This window comes from Anolis carolinensis, chromosome 3, assembly GCF_035594765.1.
Source record: "Anolis carolinensis isolate JA03-04 chromosome 3, rAnoCar3.1.pri, whole genome shotgun sequence".
NCBI lineage: Eukaryota > Metazoa > Chordata > Lepidosauria > Squamata > Dactyloidae > Anolis > Anolis carolinensis.
The window spans coordinates 86,597,418-86,621,100 of NC_085843.1; the positions used below are offsets into that span (position 1 = coordinate 86,597,418).

At 39.4% G+C, this 23,683-nt stretch overlaps 1 protein-coding gene and 1 long non-coding RNA gene across 3 annotated transcripts in view; one reads left to right on the plus strand and one right to left on the minus strand.

Moving 5' to 3' along the window:
- Nucleotides 1-1,591: 1,591 nt before the first annotated feature.
- Nucleotides 1,592-23,683, minus strand: part of tspan7 (tetraspanin 7) — a 96,296-nt gene continuing 74,204 nt past the window's right edge. For both annotated transcript variants that reach the window (XM_003218920.4, XM_062977203.1), the window contains exons 4-8: nt 21,806-21,901; nt 19,716-19,871; nt 10,689-10,772; nt 3,167-3,239; nt 1,592-2,676 (exon numbers count right to left, since the gene is read on the minus strand). In XM_003218920.4, coding sequence (XP_003218968.1) covers nt 3,171-3,239; nt 10,689-10,772; nt 19,716-19,871; nt 21,806-21,901 — 405 coding nt within the window. In that variant the 3' untranslated portion in view covers nt 1,592-2,676; nt 3,167-3,170. The remainder of the gene's footprint in view (nt 2,677-3,166; nt 3,240-10,688; nt 10,773-19,715; nt 19,872-21,805; nt 21,902-23,683) is intronic.
- On the plus strand, nt 10,770-15,993 carry LOC134298000 (uncharacterized). Its single transcript, XR_010004963.1, has 2 exons — nt 10,770-15,378; nt 15,462-15,993. It is a non-coding gene; the product is annotated as an uncharacterized LOC134298000 (long non-coding RNA).

Consider the following 23,683-nt stretch of genomic DNA (forward strand, 5'->3'; position numbering starts at 1 on the left):
TACATAGTGAAGTACTACTGGCTGCTTGCCTTTCATGCAAAGGAACTGTGGTTTGTATATATCTAAATTGACACAATGCAAATAGATCAATGCCATACATAAATTCATGAGTGCAGATCTACAGTTGAAGTGTGAACAAATGAGGCACCACTGCATGGTTCATTTTTGAGAGCTTTTGCTGACTTGGCAGTCTTGTAGCAAAGTAGCATTCTCACACCTCTCCAGACTTGATATGTGAACCTGCATACTTCACTTCAAGCACCCAGTCACACACAGTCAGGCTTGCAGGGTGTTTCTAGTTAAAAGGCTCCTGACTGAAAACATAGTTGGTGAAAATGTACAAAACTGGGCTGGTAGGGGAGTCACAGAATGCACAAAAAGACACTTGGTCAATAGAAAAAGATACATACATTAGTTAAATTGCTTATATATGTGCACAATTTTTTTTAAAAAAAAATGTTTTAAGATCATGTGAATTTCAGTTTATGAAGAAAACAGCTTCTGGAGCTTTAGTGTGCAGTGTCTGTGCTACCATTCTGTCTGAATGTGAACAGACAGCTGTTTAGTGGCACAGAAAAAGTTTGTATCTAGCAAGCTCAGCAAGAGTTTCAGTTTAACCTAAAAATTCAAGGTTGGGAAGAGGTAAGCTGGAGTGAGAGGAGACTATTTTCCTGATCAAACTCTTTGCAATGCTAAAACCTAAAAAGGCTAAAACCTTTTTTTATTCAGACAGGATTTTAGAGATGAAGGTTTTTAAGATCAATTTAGGGGGTGCCGTGGCTTTTAACTTTGAATTTGTTTTAATGGTTTTTAACTGGGATTTTTTAATAGTGTTTATATTTAATTCTGATGTCTTCCCTGTGGAATAACATGTGGGTCAAGAATAGGGCTCCACAGCCACCTATGTACCCACCGCCAGAACACTACACCTGGAAGACAATCATCCTTGGATGAGGGATCCCCTTAGTAAGTAATATTTGCATATCTGTATATTTTAAATGGTTATCCCAGTGCTTTTATGTTAAGCCACTTTGAGTCCCCTTTGGGGGACATAAAGTAGGGTATAAATCATCATTGTCATGATCATCATCATGATCATCATTACCATCAATACTATCGTGGGAGATTTTACACCATTGAGCAGTTAACTCTGCTTTCTGTAGAACATAAACCTTGGGAGTCTGTCTTCCCATTAACCTCATCCTGGAAGGGAAAGCACCCCAGTTCAGGGACCTTCTTCACCCTCAAGGGATCTGGCATGTGGGCCATGGAATAGATTGGTTACATTTAGTTGCTTAAGGGCATTGCTCTTCCACTTGTGAAGAGGAGATGCTGCAATCCATCACTTGAAGGGCTGAGATGCTTTCTCTGCTATAGTCCACCTGTTTATCATCACTGCAGTTGGCCCTCTCTGTCCACTGATTCCGCATCCATGAGTTCAATTGTTCACAGCTTAAAACCATTGAAACAATCCCAAAACGCAAAACCTCAATTTTACAATTTTATGTAAATAATACTGTTTCACAATATTGAAAAAACAAATGCATCTTGAAGAAGTTGAACTAAAAAATAAAGAGGAAGCCAGTAGAAATCCGTAATGGTTCCATTTATTAATATGTATATCACAGATACTCACAATATCAATGCATTCTTGCTGGCATGCTAGACAGAGGCCTTATTAAAAAATTCCTATTTTTTTAAAAAGGTCTTAAACTTTTGCTCCCTCCCCCCAACCACCCCAAATATTCCACACACTCTTTTTGTTTAAAGTTTGATTGATTTGATTTGATAATGTATTTGGTGGCAACTTCAATGTAAAAGGAGAATAAAAGAGAGAGAAAAGAAGAAGAAAGTTGCACCACAACACAATTTGATTAATCCATAATGGTCAAATAAAAAGGAAGCGGACCTACAGGCTTCACAGTAAGCAAACAACACAGCTTTAGTAACAATATTACACAGGTTCAGGTTCAGAGGAAAAATGCACTAGACAAAGGCCAACTGGTAAACGCACGGGATATACAACATTGATTAAAAATCCAAGATGCAGCAGAACATCAAAAGAACAATTTCCCTCAAGCAAATTTTGGACATTTTTTTCAAGTATTTCATCCTGTAACTAATTTCTTGTTTGGGCAGATTTTAAGTGGGGTGGGAGAGAAGTAGACAGACTGAAAAAAAACATCTTAGTAACGCAGTAAAGAAAACCAAGAAATTAAAAATTTAATAAACCAAAATAATATTTTATATTTATATATATATATATATATTTGTATACAAGTTTAATATGGATGTGTGCGACATTTATTAACCATTGTGAAAGGCTAATTACGCCCTCAGTCACTACATGCACAGCCCAGTCATTGCTGTTAATGGATTACCTCTGTTAACTTTACAATGCAACTACAGTCTGACCAAGAACATACATATAGTGCCATCGTATGCAAAGCCTTCAGGATGGAGTGTACAGTACTGGATGCTGAATGGTTCAGGCTACTTCTGTGGCACGACAGTACTTCACGGAATGGTACACTACGCATGGTACAGAGTTTAGAAGGTGGCGGCTTTCAGGTGAGTGTATGTGTAGTTGTGTATGTGTGCTCTGACATTCTTAAGAAGTCTTCCAAGAATTACCCAGTTCCTGATTGAAAACAGGTGTGGCTGTAGTTCACACACCTGGAAAAATACAGAACAAGGAAGGGAAAAGTATGAAAAAAGTTACAATAATGATTATAGTGGCTGCATCCAATGGAGAGAAAAGATCCATTGGATAATCAACACTAAATTCCAGGCATATCAATAATCAGAAGACCAATATCCAACACTATTACAATTTACTGGAGAGTTTAGATGTATAAAACACTTGAACAATAATAGCTGAGTGCATCTGAGTAAACAGACATAGTTTATGAAACTTGATGGCAACAACTTTGTTCTCTCAGTCTCATTGTGCAAAAAAAAAAAAAGTATATTGGATTTTAAAACTTAAATCTCACCCCCCCCCCCCCCAGCACTTTGTTTTGCAGACTACACTGATAGCCATGTTTTGATCTACAATTTGCATTTTCGTTTGTGCCACAAACTATCCACTCAGTCTAAAAGAGGGAGACAAGGCTTTCAGTTTATTTAGGAAGAGCATCCTGGATATGGCCATATACAAACCCACCTTGTTACACCATCTCATACTGATTGGCGGTAATAAATCGTGACAAACAGCATGCCAACAGCATTCCGATTAACTGTGAGAAGGAAAGAGAGAATATTCAAAGGTTTAATCCAGCAACAGTCAGAAATCTACATCGACTTCACAGAGAAGTCTTTAGAATTGTTTAAATTCATTGAAATACTACAAATATATATATATGGAATGTTATAATAGGAGCACAGTATTAGCTTAACTGTAAAATAACTGATTGTTTCTGCAATACATCACTATTTTTAAATGACAACCTTTTTTGTTATATTTGTCTCTAATACACATGTTTTTTTGTACAGGGTAAAACAAATAAAACCTTTCAAGTGTTGTTAACACAGCATGCATGCCTAGCCCAAATGATTATAGCATACCATGATAACTTAGAGTTTAAAATTTAGAGTCTAAATTAATGTTGCAGCAGACACAAAAGATAAAAAGTATATTCTTTCCCATCTGATAGACATCTTGGGATGTGTCAGTGCATGTATAAATTTCAATTGTGTATTATATGAAAGTAATTCATAAAACTGCACTGTGATTCTGCTATGACTGAGTACAGAGATAGATCTCCAGATATGTATGGTTACTGGCAACATATGAATTCAATGGCTGTGAACTCCTGAATCATACAATTTACAGGGTTCAGCATTGTTCACAGAAGCTTTCTACTTCCTGCCATGTTGATTGGCCTGCCAGATATAATATAGGAGAAGGTTTTATTATTTTCACAATTAAATGAAGGAATGATGAGATGGCTCTTGGCTCATCCCCACCTTTCAGCTAATGCATCTCCCCTGCAAGGCTTCTTTCTCACCAATGAAGAGCAAGGATGTGGCAGATAAGTATCCAGTTACATTCCTATAGATGGACACATTAATGGATGCTATCAGTGCTGTGTGTCTGTCTTTAGGAACCCAGTTGCAGGTGCGAGTACTATCCTTTCCCTGCCCCCAGCTGAAAGGTAAGTTAGGTGTGTGTGTGAAGGCAAAGCCATTGCATACTTTGACTTGGCAGAACTTTATGCTACATTTTATTGATACGGGATGTGTTAGCTATTAAACATACAGGAGCCCTGAGTTAAAACACTCTATGTGGCAACAAAAGCTAGACTCAGTCAGCTTTCAGATATGTATAAGTAGGCACCCCTAGCTACCTATGTGATCATTTCTGCTCTTTGTAAAGTATTTTTGGACATACTGTGCAAGTTAAAGGTATGGCTTTTGCCTGCATAGCCAACATTTGCCATTGCCAAACACTGAAAGTCAGCATTCTTAGCAAAGGAGGTTGGTGACATTTGTTTATAGCATCCGCAATCACTCCAGGTGAAGTATTCTAATTCATTCAGTCAATCCTTAGAGTATCTGAAATTATGGGGTAATGAAAATTGCTTGGCACAATTGTGTAACTTGATTGTGGGATTCATGAGAGTTCAGGAAAATAAAGTAAAAAAATACAATGAAAATGTTGCTGTATGCATTGTATTTTACTTTGATGCCCGTTAATCTCGATTAGATTAATTTTCCAAAGTGCCTGAGCACTGTGTTTCATCCTACACTCCATCTGTCCAATCTGGCACCTCAAAGTGTGGAAGACTTTTGATTGCCACGACATACTGCCTTTTGCAGTTCCCACTGTGGGCTGCCTTCCTTCAGTCTGGCACATCACAAATCCCTCATGCTGCTCCTTTGAGTGATTCCTTAATTGATTTCAGAAATGGCCTGGCAGACCACTGGTTACCATCCTTCTAAACAGGCAAGAAATTTGGAACCCACCTTGGGTCCCTGTAACTTTAATTCTCAACTGTCCTAATAATCACTGTAAACCTCCATTGAATGGGAGAAAGGTACTTGTCCTCTATCAGCTTCCACACTCGAACATTCAACCACAAACATTCCCTTCCCAGTGTAGAATGCAGAAAGGTACCCAGCTCTATTTATGTCATATGAACTGGGCATTTTGTACATGACCCCCTCCCCGCCTCCAGTGAGGCAGTAGTTATATTGGGAGGGGATACCTGTGGCTGAAAGTTGGGGTTCAGAAGAAGAAAAGGGCAGGCACTTTTCCATTGCTTCACATGCTACTCGCCTCAGCCATGTGGATATTTAGACTTGAGGGATGGAACAGCTGGCATCTGTTGACTCACAACAAACAGATCTCCACAGCATTTGGAACATAATTAGAGGGCATTTTGCTGCCTACTAAGAGATCAGACTATTGTGACTGCAACTGGCACCCACTCTTCCTCTCCTCATCAAATCAAAGAAATATGGGATTTCAGGCTTCTGTGTCCCAAAGACAAAAATATGCCCATAACAGCAAAGCCTCAGGGTCCTTTTTAGACAACTACACCCTAGTAATTTATACTAATTTCCCATCATGGCATAACCTATTAGAAAAAAGAATCAATCACTTAGGTGAAGTGTTTTTTTAAACAAGATTCAATGTTAGACAAATAATCAAGAAATAATGTGGCAGTTTTACTTTGTTAGCAGAAAATTTTAAAGAGCATTTCTTTCACTGGCAATGAAGCTGTGTCTATGTGTAGGCAGTTTTTTGTTTTTAAAGAGCAGATTAATATTCTTCTTAAACCATCCTCCATGCCCAAAATCAGGGTGAGGCCCTGGTTCCAATTATATGCAGGCCTTACTGTTGTCAACAATATGATATAAAATACTTGAGGTAAACTAATTTGTTGTTGACCACAGTCAATGTACAAAAATATAAATGTCCCTCCACAAATTGCCAATAAAAATGCTAACCAATAAAAGGATGCATGCAAAATACAAGACTCCTACTCAATAAAAATGCATGGGAATTGTACATTGTAAAATTGATTTCCAATACATTTACAAATAAGTGCTGATACTCTGCCTACTCCAAATAAAAACATGTCAACATTGCTGTAAATTGTACTATAATTTAGCCCTATATTATAAATAACCCGGCTGTAATTCTGTCTCTCAAGGGCTGTATTAGTGGCCTTTTTAACAACTAACTACACTCTTTCCTAAAGAGCAGTTTTGGAATTAACAGAGAAAATGTCAATCCACACAACTTTGCTAAAAACAGATATGCCTTTCTGCATTTTAGATCAGTCCTTCCCAACCCCATCCAGCCAAACTAGCTGGAGAATATGGGAATTTTTGTTAAACACACATGGAAGGCAGAAGGTTAATGAAAGATGACTAAAGATGTTACCTTTACCTGGAAACAAAATACTGCAGTTTGTCCTTTTTTCTGTGAAAAATGACTGCTACTATAAAGTTTTTCAAGCTAACAGCATTGACACCAGATTAAAAACCAAACAAATATCTCTCAAATGGGTTTGCACAGCTGCTCAACAAGAAAGATGCTGAATACGATCTGTGCAGACACTCTGAGGCCTGAGATAGCTTTCCCAACTCTGCATTTTTTAAAAAAAAAATCTGTGCCATAGGAATTGGATGCTTATATTCCCTGCCTTTTTCCCCACTTCAGAAAGCCTGCATCTATACAAGCAGAACATTATTTTAGGAATCCGGCAAAGAGCAGCAGAAAACAGTCAGCTGTGAAGGAGCGAAAACCAAAGATGGTTTCTTTATGGCAGATTAACTGCCTCTAAAGTAAAAGGCATGGTGCTGTTTGATGTGTCCCCTGTGTTACTGATTACTATGAAAATACTCTCAATGTTACTTGGAGCAAAGACAAAGATTAAATAAGGGGGGGGGGGGGGGGGGGAAGTACCCTGTTGTCATATGCACACCATATACTGTTGCTCTGCACCATCTTTTACAGAGAAGAAAGTGGTTAAAGATATTCCCAATATGCAGAACAACATATTACAGAAAACTCATTTTCTGGGAAAACAAAGTCATGCTCTCTGAAAATCTGGTTAGAGCAAGAGATAGCTGTTGGTAAATACTATTGCCAGTGTGCTAAGAAAAACACAGAGCTCATTGAAGTCTGAAGTCACATGATGTAGCTCCACTGCTAAAGCTAAATAGATACAAATTTGGTCAATTCAATGGAGGCCATGTGTAGCGATACACGTGTATTGGGAAAATGTTATTTGATTTATGGGTTGTATATTACAGTATAAGGTAAAGAGCTTAGGAGTGGAGAGAGAATGGAATGATGGCGTGAATGCAGATTGGTGGGATGAGAAGATTTTCATAAAGTTGGCGAGTGATAGCTGAGAGTTTAGTTAGACAACTATTCGAATTAGACATCACACTGGCAACAAAGGTCCGCATAATTAAAGCAATGGTATTCCCTGTAGTAACCTAAGGATGTGAAAGTTGGACCATAAAGAAGGCTGAGCGAAGGAAGATAGACGCTTTTGAACTTTGGTGTTGGAGGAAAATTCTGAGAATGCCTTGGACCGCAAGAAGATCCAACCAGTCCATACTCCAGGAAATAATGCCCGACTGCTCACTGGAAGGAAAGATATTAGAGGCAAAGATGAAGTAATTTGGCCACATAATGAGAAGACAGGAAAGCTTGGAGAAGAGGAAAATGGAAGGAAAAAGGAAGAGAGGTCGACCAAGGGCTGGATGGATGGATGGTATCCTTGAAGTGACTGGCTTGACCTTGAAGGATCTGGGGGTGGCAACGGCCGACAGGGAGCTCTGGCATGGGCTCGTTCATGAGGTCACGAAGAGTCGGAAGCGACTGAACGAATAAACAACAAGTTTGAAGTGAGAGAAGGGAAGTTGAGTTGAGTGGTTGGATCAGAGTTAGTTGAAAGGAGTGTGTAAGAAAGTGTGTTTGGCATTTTAAATGCAATAAATTAATCTATTGTGTTGTGTTTGGCCTCTGGAAACAGTATCTGCCTGACAGCTTGGATTCAAACAAGGTTTCTCTGGTGGCAACACTCTGGTGTCCATAGAGGTTGTAGAAATCTTCATGGGGCATTGAGCCAGTTACTACAGCCAGGTGGCAAAACCATAGAGTTGTCCTCTCCACACATTTAGTTGTTATCATTAGTTATATCCTGCTTTTCCCTCCAAAACCAGGACTCATCTGAGGGTCCACCGGATAATGTCCCTACTGGCTGAGGACGGTCAGGAGGAAAATATGCCATTAGATTCTCTTCTCCCAGGTTCAGAGTTTCATCAAATATAGCTGAAGAATTTGGGTTATACAATTAGAAGCTAAAATGCCCACATTAAAAAGGGAGACTTTGAAATAAGTCTTCACATTTGTATGTTTCTAGAGCTCCTTAATTCGACATATAAAGAAGTGGGTGGTTGGCTTAACTGCTATCCTTCCTAGCTAATAAGGAGTTAAGGTTATAATTCCAAAGGCTCCAAAATGGTTAACCAGTGCCACCAGTATAGGCTGAAATTCACTAAAACAGTTGTGTATTTAATATTTATGTATTGGATTTATACACAGCTTTCTCCCAGAATGGGTCATTAATGCATAACTGCTATAGTTATATATCTAGATAGTATTTCCTAGCCTGACTCCTCCAATTTCCACTTAATAGGCAGCAGTCGCTGCAGTTGATGACAATCTGTTTCCCTGTCAATGGGAAAGGAGCTGACTGACATTCTCATATCTTCCTATGAGCAGATCTCCAGAGTGACAGCCAGAAACAAGGTCTCTGTTACAATTCCCCCTTGCACTGGGGATCATTAGCATGAAGATAAGTGGGAACATCAGTCAACAGCTTTCCAATCAACAGGGGAACATCCCCCATTGACTGCAGTAAATGAGTATTGGGAAACTTTCACAGTCCCTATATATCCCATAAACCAAGGAATTCATAGGAATCATAAATACAAATCAGTTAGGAACTTGTTACTTTAGCTTGACTCTAACTTGTAATTCTGGCCATAATTGTTAAAAAACAACTCTTTTATTCCTTCCAAGCAACTAAAATAGGTGTTGTTTTTTTTAAACCTGGATGCTACTAATCTGTGATACAAAACACATAATAAGGACTGCTTCTTGTACTACAAAAAGAATAGTTTAACATATGTCAGCAAACTTTTTATCTAAAACTAATAATAGGCACATATCAGGGTCAGGTCAGGTTTGTATAAGCAAACAAAAACCGTAACCTTCTGGAGAGCACTTGAAAGCTTCCTCCAAAATGCATCCAAGGATGATTTGTTTTTCTTCCACAGCCCTCCCCTTTTCTTATGATTTCCATGCTTTGTAACATGCTGACAATAAGCTGGTGTGGCAAGTTTTTCTGCTTTCCCATTTTGCTTGCTCTCTGTTTTGCTGTCCATACAATGCTCAGTAAGGGATTCTGGAGGCAGCTGCTGATCAGCTTGCATGTTGTAGATAGGCACACCCAGCTACAGAATGGTCCACCATGGTGATATCAACTAGGAATCCTATTCTTTCTCTTATTTCATTATTTATCGCACTAGAAAAATGTCTGTATCTCCAGAACGTCTTAGCAATCTTTCTATTGCTCATGCTCTAGAGGAGGGAAACAGGGATGGATGGGTATAAAAGGGAGTTTTTCTGTCATGGGCTTTGGATTCATATATACATAGAATTAGTGGAGTTTGACTCCACTTTAACTGCAATGGCTTAATGTGATGGATTCCTGGGAGTTGTAGTTTGGTGAGGCACCAGCATTACTGGACAGAGATGGCTAAACAACTTGTAAAACTACAGCCCCAATGATTCCATGGCATTGAGCCATAGCAATTAAAGTAGTGTCAAACTGCATTAATTTCACAGTATACATGTACCCTATGTCAGATGAGGTATGCCTATTATTACATGTATTTAATTACTCCCAAGATTTGCCTTTACAATCTTCCAATTATATGGATTATAATACAGTGACCAGTATCAATTTAACATAATTTGGAGCTACACACATGCTTCTGACCTAATCATAGCAACAAACTGGAGATAATTCCTCTTTGTTTATAGCTAGAGAAGTTAAATTAAATAACAGAAAAACCTTCTTGTAAAAATTATCATGAAAAATGACATCAGCAACATATTCCTTTACTGTTAACATTTAGCCACAGCTTTTAAATAAAACACATTTTTATTTAGAGCAAAATTTAATTATTTAGGCTCCACCAAAATCATTTAAGTTCTTAAGATTTCAAATATATGAATCTACAAATGAGACACATTCAGGCATATGTTTTTGTATTAAAGATGATGGTTCTCTCCATTCGCTCTTTCCTTTCAGCAAAAGACAGCTCTGGGAAGTGAAAAACCTATACAAACCATGGATCAACTATTTGGCATGTGAGTTGTTTACAGTCCATTTAATCCAGTGTTTTATTAGGTTAACCTTTATTTGACCCAAAGGCCGGGTGTTTTCTTTTCTTTCCTGGAGGCAGTCATTAGTTGGGTTGTAACTGATATTCCCAAAGAGAAACTCCATTTAAGTTGGAAAAAGAAAAATCAATGAACAGATGACCTAAGAACCAATGCATAGATTGAGACCTGTCCCTTAGCTTAATATTCCCCAAAGCTGAAGAATAAGCAAACACAACATGCCTTCAAAAGTACAAAAACGGCATACCTGTGAGAATGCAATTCCAAAAGCCACTCCAGCAATGATTCCCATATTTGTCTCCATAAAACTGGTCACTAGGTCATAACACCCCTGGGGAGAAAAAAGTACCTAGTTACTCTTTGAAAGTGTATTCATTTGCCTGGAACTTCACAACGTAACTAATAAGAAAGGGAATGCTGCTGTAATAAGTAAATTTAATACCATTTAAAGCTTTATAATCTTAAATGTTTACATTTTAGGGAATGGTTAAAACTATGTTACTTTATACAACATTTTAAAATTAAAGTTTACAATTTGAAACCACAAAAGTATCCAAGTATAGAAAAAAATATATGCAAGCATAACATAGTAAAACACACAGACACACATAAGCAGGCAACACTATGGCTGAGTATTTAGACTGTACTATAATCACCTGAGAGTCAACATGGTATAGTAATGGTTTGTGTAATTTACTACAAGTATGGGTTTTAATTTCCCCTCAACCATGGAAATCCATTGGGTGACTTTGGGCAAGTCACTCTCTCTCAGCCTCAGAGGAAGGCAAACTTCCTCAGGACAAATTATGCCAAGACAACCTAAGAATATGGTTACCTTAGGGCTGGAAACAACTTGAAGGCAGAGCAATCATGCCTCAGATATAAGCTAAGAAGAAACACTGACAGAATGAGGCCAGGAGCAATGCTTGTAACCAATGGTTACCTCAAGACTTCCAAAAGGTTGAAGCTTCAGTATTAGTTTGGAACAAATCTTCACCAGATGTCATCTATGCTGTTTTCAAGCCTGACATTAGATGCAATCTTTGATTCTGATTTCCCAACTGTATTAACCAGATTTTGAGCTTGAAGCAGCCCTTTTCAGCAACCACTATTTGAAACTTCGTGTTATTTTCATTTTAAAATCCAATTTTGTACCCAATAGGTTTTTAAAAATACCATTCTTAAGGGTTTTTTTTACTAGTGTGATGTCATGATGTGTTTAGACATACTCTGAAATTCTCTTGATCATGAAGATATACTTCCTGCCTTGCAAGGAGTCTCTTTTTTTGTTTTAAACCAGGATTTCTGTATATGATAGGGATGGGAGAGAAATAGCTGGTGGATTTTGCTTTGAAAATGTTTTGAATTAGAGGGAATAACAAAGAACGTTATATTTATTTTGTGCAAGTTGTCATTTGAATACAGATCTAGACACGTTTCATTATTTTCTGAATGTATATTTTCTGATTGTATATTAGACTGTTCTTGCCAAACAATTAATAAAAATAATTAAACAACTACCATTTAAAAACACAACACTGTAATTATAAAAGTCTTTTATGAAAACAAAGATGCGGTTGCATTTAACACTGAAGATGGCTGCATCTCATTTATTGCCCAGAAGACTTCATCTCAGATTTTTAAAATGGTTGATGTTGAAGATACTAGGGTATAGTAACTGAAGCAACTCAGGGAACAATGGAATTTTACTGGAGAGTATGACTCTGCTGCTATATTGTGTGCCTCAAACATTTTGGCACACGTGCCTACACTTCGTCTAGGAATGTGAGCTACTAAGGCTGCAGCAGACAAGGAGAAAATAACCTTGATGATTTTGCACTGAAATCCTTAATTGAAATGGACAAATACAGACATTAGACTTGTAAATTAAGTACTCTAAAATCTAAATCTAGCCATGCCTCCCTACCTTTTGCTAAACAAACATGACTATCCTTTTAATTTTGTCTACCTGTAGACCACTCTTCCCAAGTACTCTACTCTTTGTGAGTCTGTGGATGGATCTGCAATGTAAAATGAATGCAGTTTAACACTGCTTTAACTGCCATGGTTCAAAGCTATGGAATCATGGGAGTAGTTTGGTAAGGTACCAGCACTGTTTGTCAAAGAAGGTTAAAGACCGTACAAAACTACAAATGTAAGCTGTGACAGTTATAGCAGTTTCAAACTGCATCCACTCCACTATGTAAATCAGGGGTCCCCAAACTAAGGCCTACAAGCTGGACACAGCCCTTCAAGTTCATTTAACCCCCCCCCCCCCCCGTAAACTTGAGACTTCGGGAGGCTCAAATCTGAAACGAACTGAAGACACACAACAACAACAATCCTAATTAACTTGGCTATCTCATCAGCCAAAAGCAGGCACACACTTCCCATTCAAATACTGGTTAGTTTATGTTGGTTAAAATTGTTCTTCATTTTAATTAATGTATTGTTCTATATTTATTTTGGAATTAGTTTATTGGAATTAGTTTATGGTTTTTTCAAACTATAGCCTGCCCCCCCCCCCCAACAGTCTGAGGGACCATGAACTGGTCCTCCACTTAAAAAGTTTGAAGACCCCTGGTGTAGATGCACCCTGAGTTTCACATAGTCACACTTTATGATACTTTTGCCAGCTGACAATCTTGTCAAGTAGGATTTCTATCTTCTAGCTGAATGCCTTTTCTTGCAGTTCTAAAGTCCTATTTTCCTATTGAATCCAGAAGAAATGTTTATGTGATCAAATCAATCTGCTCCATTTATTTGAGTAAATTCCACCCATGGTAAAGCCAACAACTGACTGAATCATCTTCTCATTTTTTAAAGTATGTTGTGCAACATGAAAATAACTACAGAGTGGTCCAAAAATATTTTGGAGGACACATGAAAAGCTTCAATGGTGGAAGTGGTATAATCTCCTCGCTACATTATCTTTTTGCAAATCTGACATCAGCTCACAAGCCCTTTATCAACTGAAGATGATTTCTGAGAATCATCAATATTCAGTATTACTTTTGGCCAATCACTCACATCTGTTTTCTTACTGTATCTCCATTATATATTCTCAACCAGAAGGCTGCAAAATTATCAATGAAAATGTAACCAAACATTTTTCTGACAACATTTTCTAATGAATGCATTAACCCTTTTCTTCATGCTACGTAATTGTTCCAGTATTCATATTTTAAAGAGGAAAATTTGTTTTATTATCACTTGTTGTGTATTCTTAAATTGAGAGCCACTATACTTTATAAGGTAAAGTTCCTGGCATTGTTTTTGTTTGTTTTGTAGTAAAGTGTGTGTCTAAATTTATAACAACAGTTGAGTGACAGGAAAAATCTGCCCAGGCAATTCATGACCCACATTTTATCTGTATTTAATCCATCTTTGTCCCTTTTGAGACATCAGCCTCCTTCTTTTGGATCAGAGTTCTTGTGTGGTCTTTGGTTTAACTTTCGAGACATGCATAGGAGGTCAATTGCTTGTGATGACAACCTCAGGCTTTTGTTTGATATAAATAATCAAATATGTAGGAATCTGACAGGAGTTAAAGGAGGGGAAGGAGAAGCCAAAGAAATTCTCCAGTTAGGACAGCTGAGTCTCTGAAAGAAGCTCTAACTTGGTATTATACAACTAGCAGTCTAGAGGCCAAATCCAATTATGAATGACATCCACTTGGCCTATCATGTACTTTGGCCATATATGATATAGAAACTGGCTTATGTTTCTAGCATTTTCTCTAACCATGTCGGTGCTTTCAGTACAAAAAAAATTGAGGCATTCTAGATTAGCTCATGCTCAAAACCTGAACATAAGCAATAAGATATGATGCACGGAATTAATTTTATTTTACTGATGGATTATAGCAGGAATAGGAGCCCCGGTGGCTCAGCGGGTTAAACCCTTGTGCCGGCAGGACTTCTGACTGACAGGTCGGAGGTTTGTATCTGGGGAGAGTGGGTGAGCCCCCTCTGTCAGCTCTAGCTCCCCATGCAGGGACATGAGAGAAGCCTCCCACAAGGATGGTAAAACATTTGGGTGTCCCCTGGGCATCGTCCTCGCAGACAGCCAATTCTCTCACACCAGAAGCGACTTGCAGTTTCTCAAGTCGCTCCTGACACACACAAAAATAGTAGGAATGGTACCTGGTCCTGTTTTCATTTTCTCTATCAATCTCTCTACACACTATCCTGGGTTTTTAAGATGTCAATGCTAAACTGGCACATCTGATATCCTGCTTGGTTTCCTGCTTGATTTTTCCCAGGTGAGAAGCAGCCAAGTGCAGTTTCCTGAGTAATGCCACTGGCCAGGTCAAAAAAGAATATAAGGAAGTCACACAGTATTTCTTTTGGAACTAAATGCTTCTTCTCATGAAAACCACAGGGACTTCTACAATATCTGTTATGGTTGAGCCTTCTGGCTCCGATACTAGGAGACGGGGTCGTAAGACTCCTCGAGAGTCAGACTCTTTTGAGGAGCACGAAAGGAAACGGCTCCGGGACTTATTTGCAGAACCAACAGATGAAGACTCATTTGAGGGTTTTACCGAGGGAATGGAGGAAGAGATGGTTAGCTCAGAGGAGGATGACATGGAGTGGACTCGTGTGAGGGAGGATTTGGGTGTCACCGGCAATGATAGCATGGGAGGCGATTGGCGGGTTGCAGGATCAGACCCATGGACGGGCTGGAGGGATGGAGCGGGATCCACAGCTGGGGATGCTGTGGGGCGTAGTCAAAGGTGTTTTCGCTCTGATGAGGATGATGATGATGAGGCACCTGGAATTAGGATAGCAGCTGATAGCGATGAGGAGTTATGAACTGGGATAAAATGGGGTTTAGGATCAATGGCTAATTGCGTTGGGCAAGGTAATCTGGACGAACGCTTGGGCTCTTGTTGGGGAACTTCCTGAAGACGGGTGTGATTCGTTGCTGGATACGTAAGTTACCAAGGACACTGGGCATAGACGGCGGGAGGAACTCTGTGGGGTTTTTCTGTGCAACTTGTGTTTAATCTTGATAGCTTGGACCTCCGTCGTCTTTTTGACGGACATTAATTACCTACTCTGGATTGACGCTGGACTGACTGACTACGACCTTGGACTATCCCTTCTCTGGCTATCGGTGGAACTTGTGGAACTTTAGACGTCTGCGCTTGGCTTTCGACCTTGGACCGGATTGGGACCCTGTTGACCGCCGTTACCCTGATTGATGTGCCTGGACCTGGATTTCGCTCGTTGCACGGAGGAGTAAACAGCCTGAGTTACTCATCTGTAGCTTTTGAGTAGCAGAGAGGAATCTGCTGCCAGTTTTTTGTGTTCATTTTGACCTCTGTTTACCAACTTTTGTTTGTTTAAATTGCCAGGCTGAAGTAAGCACTTTTGATTTAATCCGGATTAAACTCCTGTTTAATCCGGTTTATTCTTTCGAACCGTTTTAATTCAAACGAAGCTGTTTCTGTTACTTTTCACACTGAAGACAAGTGTTTGCCTAGTCCTTTGTTTCCTACGGGCATTTTTTAGTTCTGTAACCTCAATAAACTGTGTTGTACTCTATTTGGTGGCGTTCTGTCTTTGACAATATCATAGGCTCTACATCAGGCCTGCACAACCGGTGGCCCTCCAGGTGTTTAGGCCTTTAACTCCCAGAAGCCCCAGCCAGCTCGTCCAATGGTCAGAAATCCTGGGAGCTGAAATCCAAAACACCTGGATGGTGGCAGGTTGTGTAGGCCTACTCTACATAAATGGTGGAGAGCATTACCAATACATCAATGGTGAGAAACCTCTCACAGACAGAGGGCCAAATCTAAGCTCTAGAAACTGGGGAGAAGTTTATTTGGGTGGAGGTTGGGGCCAAAAGCAAAAGGGTGAGACCCAAAACATCAGAATGTTTCAGTATACATCTCTTAATATGCCTAGTATGGCATAATAGTATGCCATCTCTTAGTATACCTAAGCACTAGGAAAAGCATTTTAAACTTTAGTCTGGGATACCACCAAATAACAACATCAAACAGAAAAAGGTGTGAACATTTTCAGCCAGGCTGTAGCACAGCTGGTTAATCGCCAGTTGAAATCGATCACTGCTGACCGGAAGGTGGCAAGTTCGAAGCCAAAGTTGGATTGAGCACCCGACTGTTAAGCATAGCTTACTGTCCACCTAAACAGTTCGAAAACAGCTGAGCAGTGAGTAGAGAAATTAGGCACGGCTTTTCAGGAGGCATTTTAGGACACCATAAAAATGCTGGCAAGCAAAGAACAAGGAGGGCTTGGAGTCATATGGATGAAGTGACAGCACCCGTCTGTGCCCAGAATTGAGCATAACCTCTAGACGCCGAAGTTGGAAGATACCAAAATACCTCGATCTGTCTCTTTTTGTCTTGTATGTCTAAAAAAGGCATTGAATGTTTGCCGTCTATGTGCGCATTGTGATTCGCCCTGAGTCCCCTTCAGGGTGAGAAGGGTGGAATATAAATACTGTAAATAAATAAATAAATAAATTTAGGGAAGTGTAGAGTGAGTTTTTGAGCCCCTGATGGCGCAGCAGATTAAACCGCTGAGCTGCTGAATTTGCTGACCGAAAGATCAGCAGTTCAAATCCAGGGAGTGGGGTGAGCTCCCGCTATTAGCCCCAGCTTCTGCCAACCTAGTGATTCAAAAACATGAAAATGTGAATAGATCAAAAGGTTCCGTTCTGGCGGGAAGGTAATGGCATTCTGTGTAGTCATGCCGGCCCCATGACCTTGGAGGCGTCTAGGGAGAACAGCAGCTCTTTGGCTTAGAAATGGAGATAAACACCATCCCCCAGAGTCAGACATGACTCAACTTAATGTCAAGGGGAAATCTTTATCTTTACAGTGAGATTCAGTTCTGAAATGGGAGGGATATCTGTTGCCTCAAGGATTATTCACCAGAATTATTTGTTTGTGAGATGGGCAGCAAACTGAGAAAGAGGCAGGTCTTGTAGCTTTTCAACCAAGCAAGCAGATTCCCCTGGTTAAACCATTACTTTTAAGTAATAATATCACTCCCAAGAAACATCTGTGTCTTGGCATCTCACCTGGTAATGATCTGTCTCCATCCAGTTTGAAAAAGTTGGTTCAATTTATATTGTTTACTATATTGCCCATATATCTTTCTACCATTACAATATTTTTTTTACTTCTGGCTAAGAATGATCCCCTTTAAACTAAAGAACAAGGTTTCAATTTTGTACCAATAATCTGTTGTGTAATGTGAGGCAACCCTCTAGATCAATGGTTCTCAACCTGTGGGTCCCCAGGTCTTTTGGCCTACAACTACCAGAAATCCCAGCCAGTTTACCAGCTGTTAGGATTTCTGGGAGTTGAAGACCAAAACATCTGGAGACCCACAGGTTGAAAACCACTGCTCAAGATGTTGTGGAACTGAAAGCACTAGCAGCTTTAGCCAGCATGACCAAGACAAAGGAATGATAGCAATTATAGTTCACTAACATTGAATAGGCCACCATTCAGTTCCCACCCTAGTCTAACATGTATACCAAATGAATTGACAAAGAGTAACACTGGCCACAATACATCACTCTTAGATGATGGCTTGCAACCATTCAAGAGTCTGTTTTTGCTGAGATAATCTTTCTTCTGCTGCAAACCTTGGCAAGGTCAAACAAATAGAAAAGAACTTCTGTTCATGTATGAAAGACATAGTAGGGGGTAGGTGGGTTTGTACGTTGTATAAACCACAAGTGGCACAAAACCATGAAATCATATTTTCCACACATTTATTCATCTGGTTTGCTTTCACTCTCAGTCGCTAAAAGACCATGGCAGCACAAACCCTTTTTGGTTCAGGGTCAATTTTTGCTGTGTTCTGCCTGGAGCACTACAGCACCAGTAACGTTGTAACAGGTGCGTTAAACATACCTAATGAAGCATGGTGCTTATGTCAATCACCCCTATTTTCTCACTTTAGGAAGGCTGTTAGCATCCGGCACATGACATATCTTTCAGAAGACAAGTTGAAAAATAGAAATTGGGGGGGGGGGGGTGATGAGGACAGATGTGATGACTGACATAAATACTGAGGTAATCTGAATATACTTGCTGCCTTGTCAAATCTGTCTCTCGGTGGAAATCTTCCATTAGAATGAGAATCACGGGTATAGGAAAGTACCTCAAAAATTAATGGCAGGGTTAGATGAAACAACATTTTGGTGATGATACTGGGAAAATATTATCTCTCAAATGCTGCCAGTAACTAGACTGAAAAGGAATGATTGCTGCCAACTCTGACCATGCCTACACAGGCCAAATAAAGTGGACTCATCTTACAACAGCTGAGAATTCCACATGATGTACAACTGGTTTTACAACTGAAGTGCTGCTTCCAGACATTAATCTGGTACAAGGGGAACTACTATTTAAAGGAAACTCCATAGTGAAGCCAGTGTTTTTGAGCTGTGAAAGCTGGACTGGGTTGGATCCAGCCCCATACAGTGTCCCCAAATCACATAGACCCACCCCTGTGTTATCTGCTGGCAGAGCCTTGTTGGTGCCATCACTTCTACTGGTCACATGGCCGGAGCTGCCTGTAGCTGGTGACAAGGCAGCAGTGATGGCCCCAACTTTAACCCGACCAGCCATCTGGACACCAAAAGGGCTGCAGTGATGCTGTATCCAGGACAGCTACAAAACACAGTACTCCAGATTGTTTTGTTACCTGTAGATGCAAACTTTGTCAATGTCTACTTTCCAATACATTTTTCATTTTGTTTAAAGACAAATCACACAGGAGTACCCAAAGTGGCCCATATTTTCCATTGATTCATATACCAGTTTTTTTCTTAATTCCATTTTCAAATAGCTAAATCATAACATCTTTCTATCCCTGTCATAAAGACATATGGAATTTGTTTTGGTAAATTCTTATCAAAGAAGAAAAAGAAATACTGCACTGGTTAAATTCAAAAAGCAAATGTATTCATCCAGCATGGAAAACAGGTTATGTCAGTGGATGATATGACTACTAAAGAGCAGGACACTGTCAGAAGAAAAGGAGATGACATTAATTGAGCTACAAAAGTAGGACTGATTACATCCCACTACAGAGGAATTCAAACTCAGACTTTTAAAGTTAATCTCTCAAAACCTGTCCCTGGATAGTCAAACATATCAGTTTTGCTTCCCCCAACTCCCATATTTTATTTTGTTTTTTAAAATGTGTATTTATGAAAACAATTGCACTTTTCGGATCAAAAAACAAACTGCATGAGAAACTCAGCCATCCCCAGCTCATACCTTCTGATTTATTTTAGTAGGAGCAATGGTCATGTTACGGAGGTCCCCGGGATTACAGTCACTGGAGTTCATGCAGCAGCTTGGTGGGATGCCATGTTCATTGAAATATGGGCTAGTGTTCCAGTTAGTGTAATTCTGGACTCCACAGCAACTCAGCTAAAAACAATGAAAAAAGATCACAGGGAGAAATCATAATGTCAAAAGAAAATGCTATTCCATGCACGTCAACTAAAAAAATACTGAGTGCACTTTTTAAAAAATTATCAAAACAACCACAAATGGAACAGGAAAATCCTTTTTCTTTCTGTCATGATTATTATAGCGTTATTAATATGTGCAAAACTTTACAGAGCAGGAAACAAAGGTAGTCTCTAGCCCAGAGGAGCCTGTTCATCTAAAATTCAACAAAACAGGAAGAAGAAGGGAAATGAAGAGAGAGGGGGGATTTTTTAGCTTCCAGCATCTGTAAGGCTCTGATTCTCAACTTAGCCTCAGGAGAATTGGCTTTATAATCCCTCCCATCAGACACACATTGCGTAGCCTGTAAAGGTGGGTATCCCATTTTTAAACTTCCGTGTGTTGATTCTGCCTCCCCAAAAACAGGTTTGCCACTATTATGGATGAGTCAATTTTACAAGAAAGCTACAGAAACTTCACTGAAACAGCCACTTCTTAATAATGTGGCATCCTGTGGATCCAGGAATTCATATTCCTCCGAGAGTCACTGTGCTGTAGGCAAAGCCTGAAGAAATTACTTTTTCAACAGTACCGCTCCCAGAATCCCCTGTGAGAGCAGTACTCCAAAAAAGGAACTTTGTTAAACTTTGGCTGGAGGACAGAACAAGAAAGAGGCATAGATCTGATTTTAAAGAAATTAAGTGTAACCCTAGGCAATTCTGGATTCATAATATCCTCTAAGTAATAGAAGCAATAATAAAGGCAAAACATATGGAACCAAATATATATGGCAAAATTAATACAGGAAGTTGCCTAGTATTGAGTCAATCTTTTAGTCCATCTAGTTTAGTTTTGTTCACTCTGTGAATGTATCCTTGCTTACTTCCTTCTCATATATATATGATTAAAAATGTCAAACATTTTATCCCATTTATATCCCATAAAGATTATTATTTCTTTATTTTAATTTTTATATCATATTGTTTTGACTTGAGTATAAGATGACGGTAGGAAATGCAGCAGCTACTGGTAAATTTCAAAAATAAAGATAAAAATAGATACCAATACAATTACATTAATAAAGGCATCAGTAGGTTACATATTTTTGAATATTTGCATAAAACTGTAATTAAAGATAGTAATAAGACTTTAATAAGATAAGAATGTCCAACTCTGATTACCTATATACTCCAGTATAAGATGACCTAAATATAAGCTGACCAGGACCCTCACTCAGGTATAAGCTGAGGGGGCCTTTTCAGCCCTAAAAAGGACTGAAAAACTCATCTTATACTCGAGTATATATAGTATTCTTTGTAGTTTTATGCAACCCCTCCCTTTATTTGTGCAAAAGCTTGGGACAAAATTATTTTACATAGAAAACAATGTATTTTCAGCAAAACACTGTTCTCTACACAAAATGGATTTTGTGTAAAACCAGGGGTTCTTAGCACAAGTTCCAAAGTGAAAAGAGTATTTCATGGTGGGTGACTACTCATTGTTATTGTTATTATTACCTTTTATTTATTTATTTAGCGCTACTAATTTGTCTTAGGTCTCTACAAGTCAACAAAGACTTGAGGGCACACAACACTGATTGAAAGTAAATGTTCCTCAAAGTATAGATATTTAAAAGTTCTCTTTTATCACTCAGTTGCCCAAAGCTGATGTCTATCCCAGTCAAACGTTAGGAACAATAAAAATTATTTTAGTAAATACCATCTTTTCTCTATAAAAAATTCTCAGTGCTGGGGGGGAGTAGGTGGGGAAATAAACTGAGTACATAAATACATAATTTCAGTCAGATGGTTCACAACTGAATCAAGAAACAACATTTTGGACAATGGACAATTTCAATGCTCCAATTATGTTGCAACCACATTACTGGATTAGTAGAGTACCCCAAAACTTACACTCTGTTGTACATCATCCACTGCACGGCTCTTCTCATCATTTCCATTGTAATTCTGGATGGCTTCAGTGTATGTCCTAAGGAAAGTGTCCTTGATCTAAAAGGGGAATTCAGACAATGTGGTAAGCTCTTACTGTGTTGGCATGCAGATATTTCCAGTGCCCAAGTATGTATACTTTTAGACAAAGAACAGGTGCAAAAGGACTAAGTGTGTTACCCCTGCCATTCCTCTTGAAAAGTTCATTCAGAAATGACAAAAATCATCGTAGAAAATTCTGCAGTCCTTTAAGGGATCACTTACTGTGGCAAGCCTGTGTTAAATCCTCCATTCAGTATGCAAAGGGAAGTGTCAAGAAGTCAGAGGCATCAGGTAAAAAAACAAAAGCAAAATATGGCAACAGAATAAAGGAATGAAGGGCCTAGGCTGTCTATTCAACCTTCCCAAAGGCAGCTTTCTACTTTATTATCTGAAATAATGTGTTTCTAAAGCTGTGGAAGCTGCTTGAAAAAAGCAATGTTACGAAATACACATCCCACAATATCACACTATTATAATGCTAGTGCAGACATCCTCAAACTGTGGCCCTCCAACTGTTTGGGCCTCCAATTCCCAGAATTCCTGACCATTGAACAAGCTGGCCAGGGCTTCTTGGAGTTGGAGGCCCAAACAGCTGGAGGGCAGCAGTATGAGGATGTCTGTGCTAGAGGTTGGTTTATTCATCTATTTTGGATTACACCCCCCCCCCCCGATTAGCATAACCAGTAGCTATACCAGCTGCAAGATTTTGAGAAGTGAAGCACCAAAATGTCAATCTACAGAAAATTCCTACACATATTTCCATCACTCGGATATCATTTTTTAATAACACTAGCAGCAAAAGCATTTTAAAATTCTAAAATAGATATATATTTAAATCAGTGCCTTTCTATGAAAAACAGAGGCGACAATTTTGGAGGCCTTGATTTTTAACCCTGGAGATAATTGGCAAATGACAGAGAGCCCCCAAATAAAACCGCAGTTTTCTTTTATCTTAGGGTAATTAGGGGATTTTGGTTTCACTGCCTGCCCAAAAGACAAAGTCAGAGTTCTTGGAAACCTCAAGAGGTGGACAAACCATGTTTTTGCAAAGAAGAAAATTTGGGGATGGGGAGCACTGGGAGGGTCCATGGTTCACAAAACTACTTTGGGATCACATATGATGCACAGAATTCCATAACACAGCTCTGTTGGTCTGCAAAAGCACCTTTGAGACAGAGAGGAAGAAGTTGATAGCATATGCTTTCATAGACTAAGGGCCCTTCTATGGTGACCATTGAAGTGGGCTTGTTCCAGCATTCTGGACACTGTCTTGAGCCCACTTGGTGCCCTAACAGGAACTCCTTGAGCAACCTCGGAGGTGGAAGGGAGTCTTTACTACCCAGCCACACTAAACATGCTTTGGCCCAACTGGGAAGGAATCCTAAAGGGGACCCCATTCCCCCTGTGCATTCCCACTTATCTGACTCAGAGTGCTGGTTTCTAGGGCAGCTGGGAGTGAGGGGCTTTCCCTCCTCTCCCCCAGTCCAACCATTGTAGCAAAGCCAGTCTGGCAGATGACTGCCAGACCACTCTGGAGCAAGTAGGTGTGGCTATCACAGCTGGCAACAGCTACAACACAAGAGGAGGGGACAGTAGGGAATTGCCATCCCATGTCCCCAGCCCAGCTGTCTCAACACATACATTGATAATCCAAATACTGCTTCAGGACTCAAGTCCTCCCCCACCAAAAGTGAGCTTAACTCAGGAGAAACTTGCTCCAAGAAGGACATGGAACTGGTGATGAGCCTGATGAGCCAACTGCCCAGTCAACCATCTGGACAGTAGAATGGCTTTTTTGGT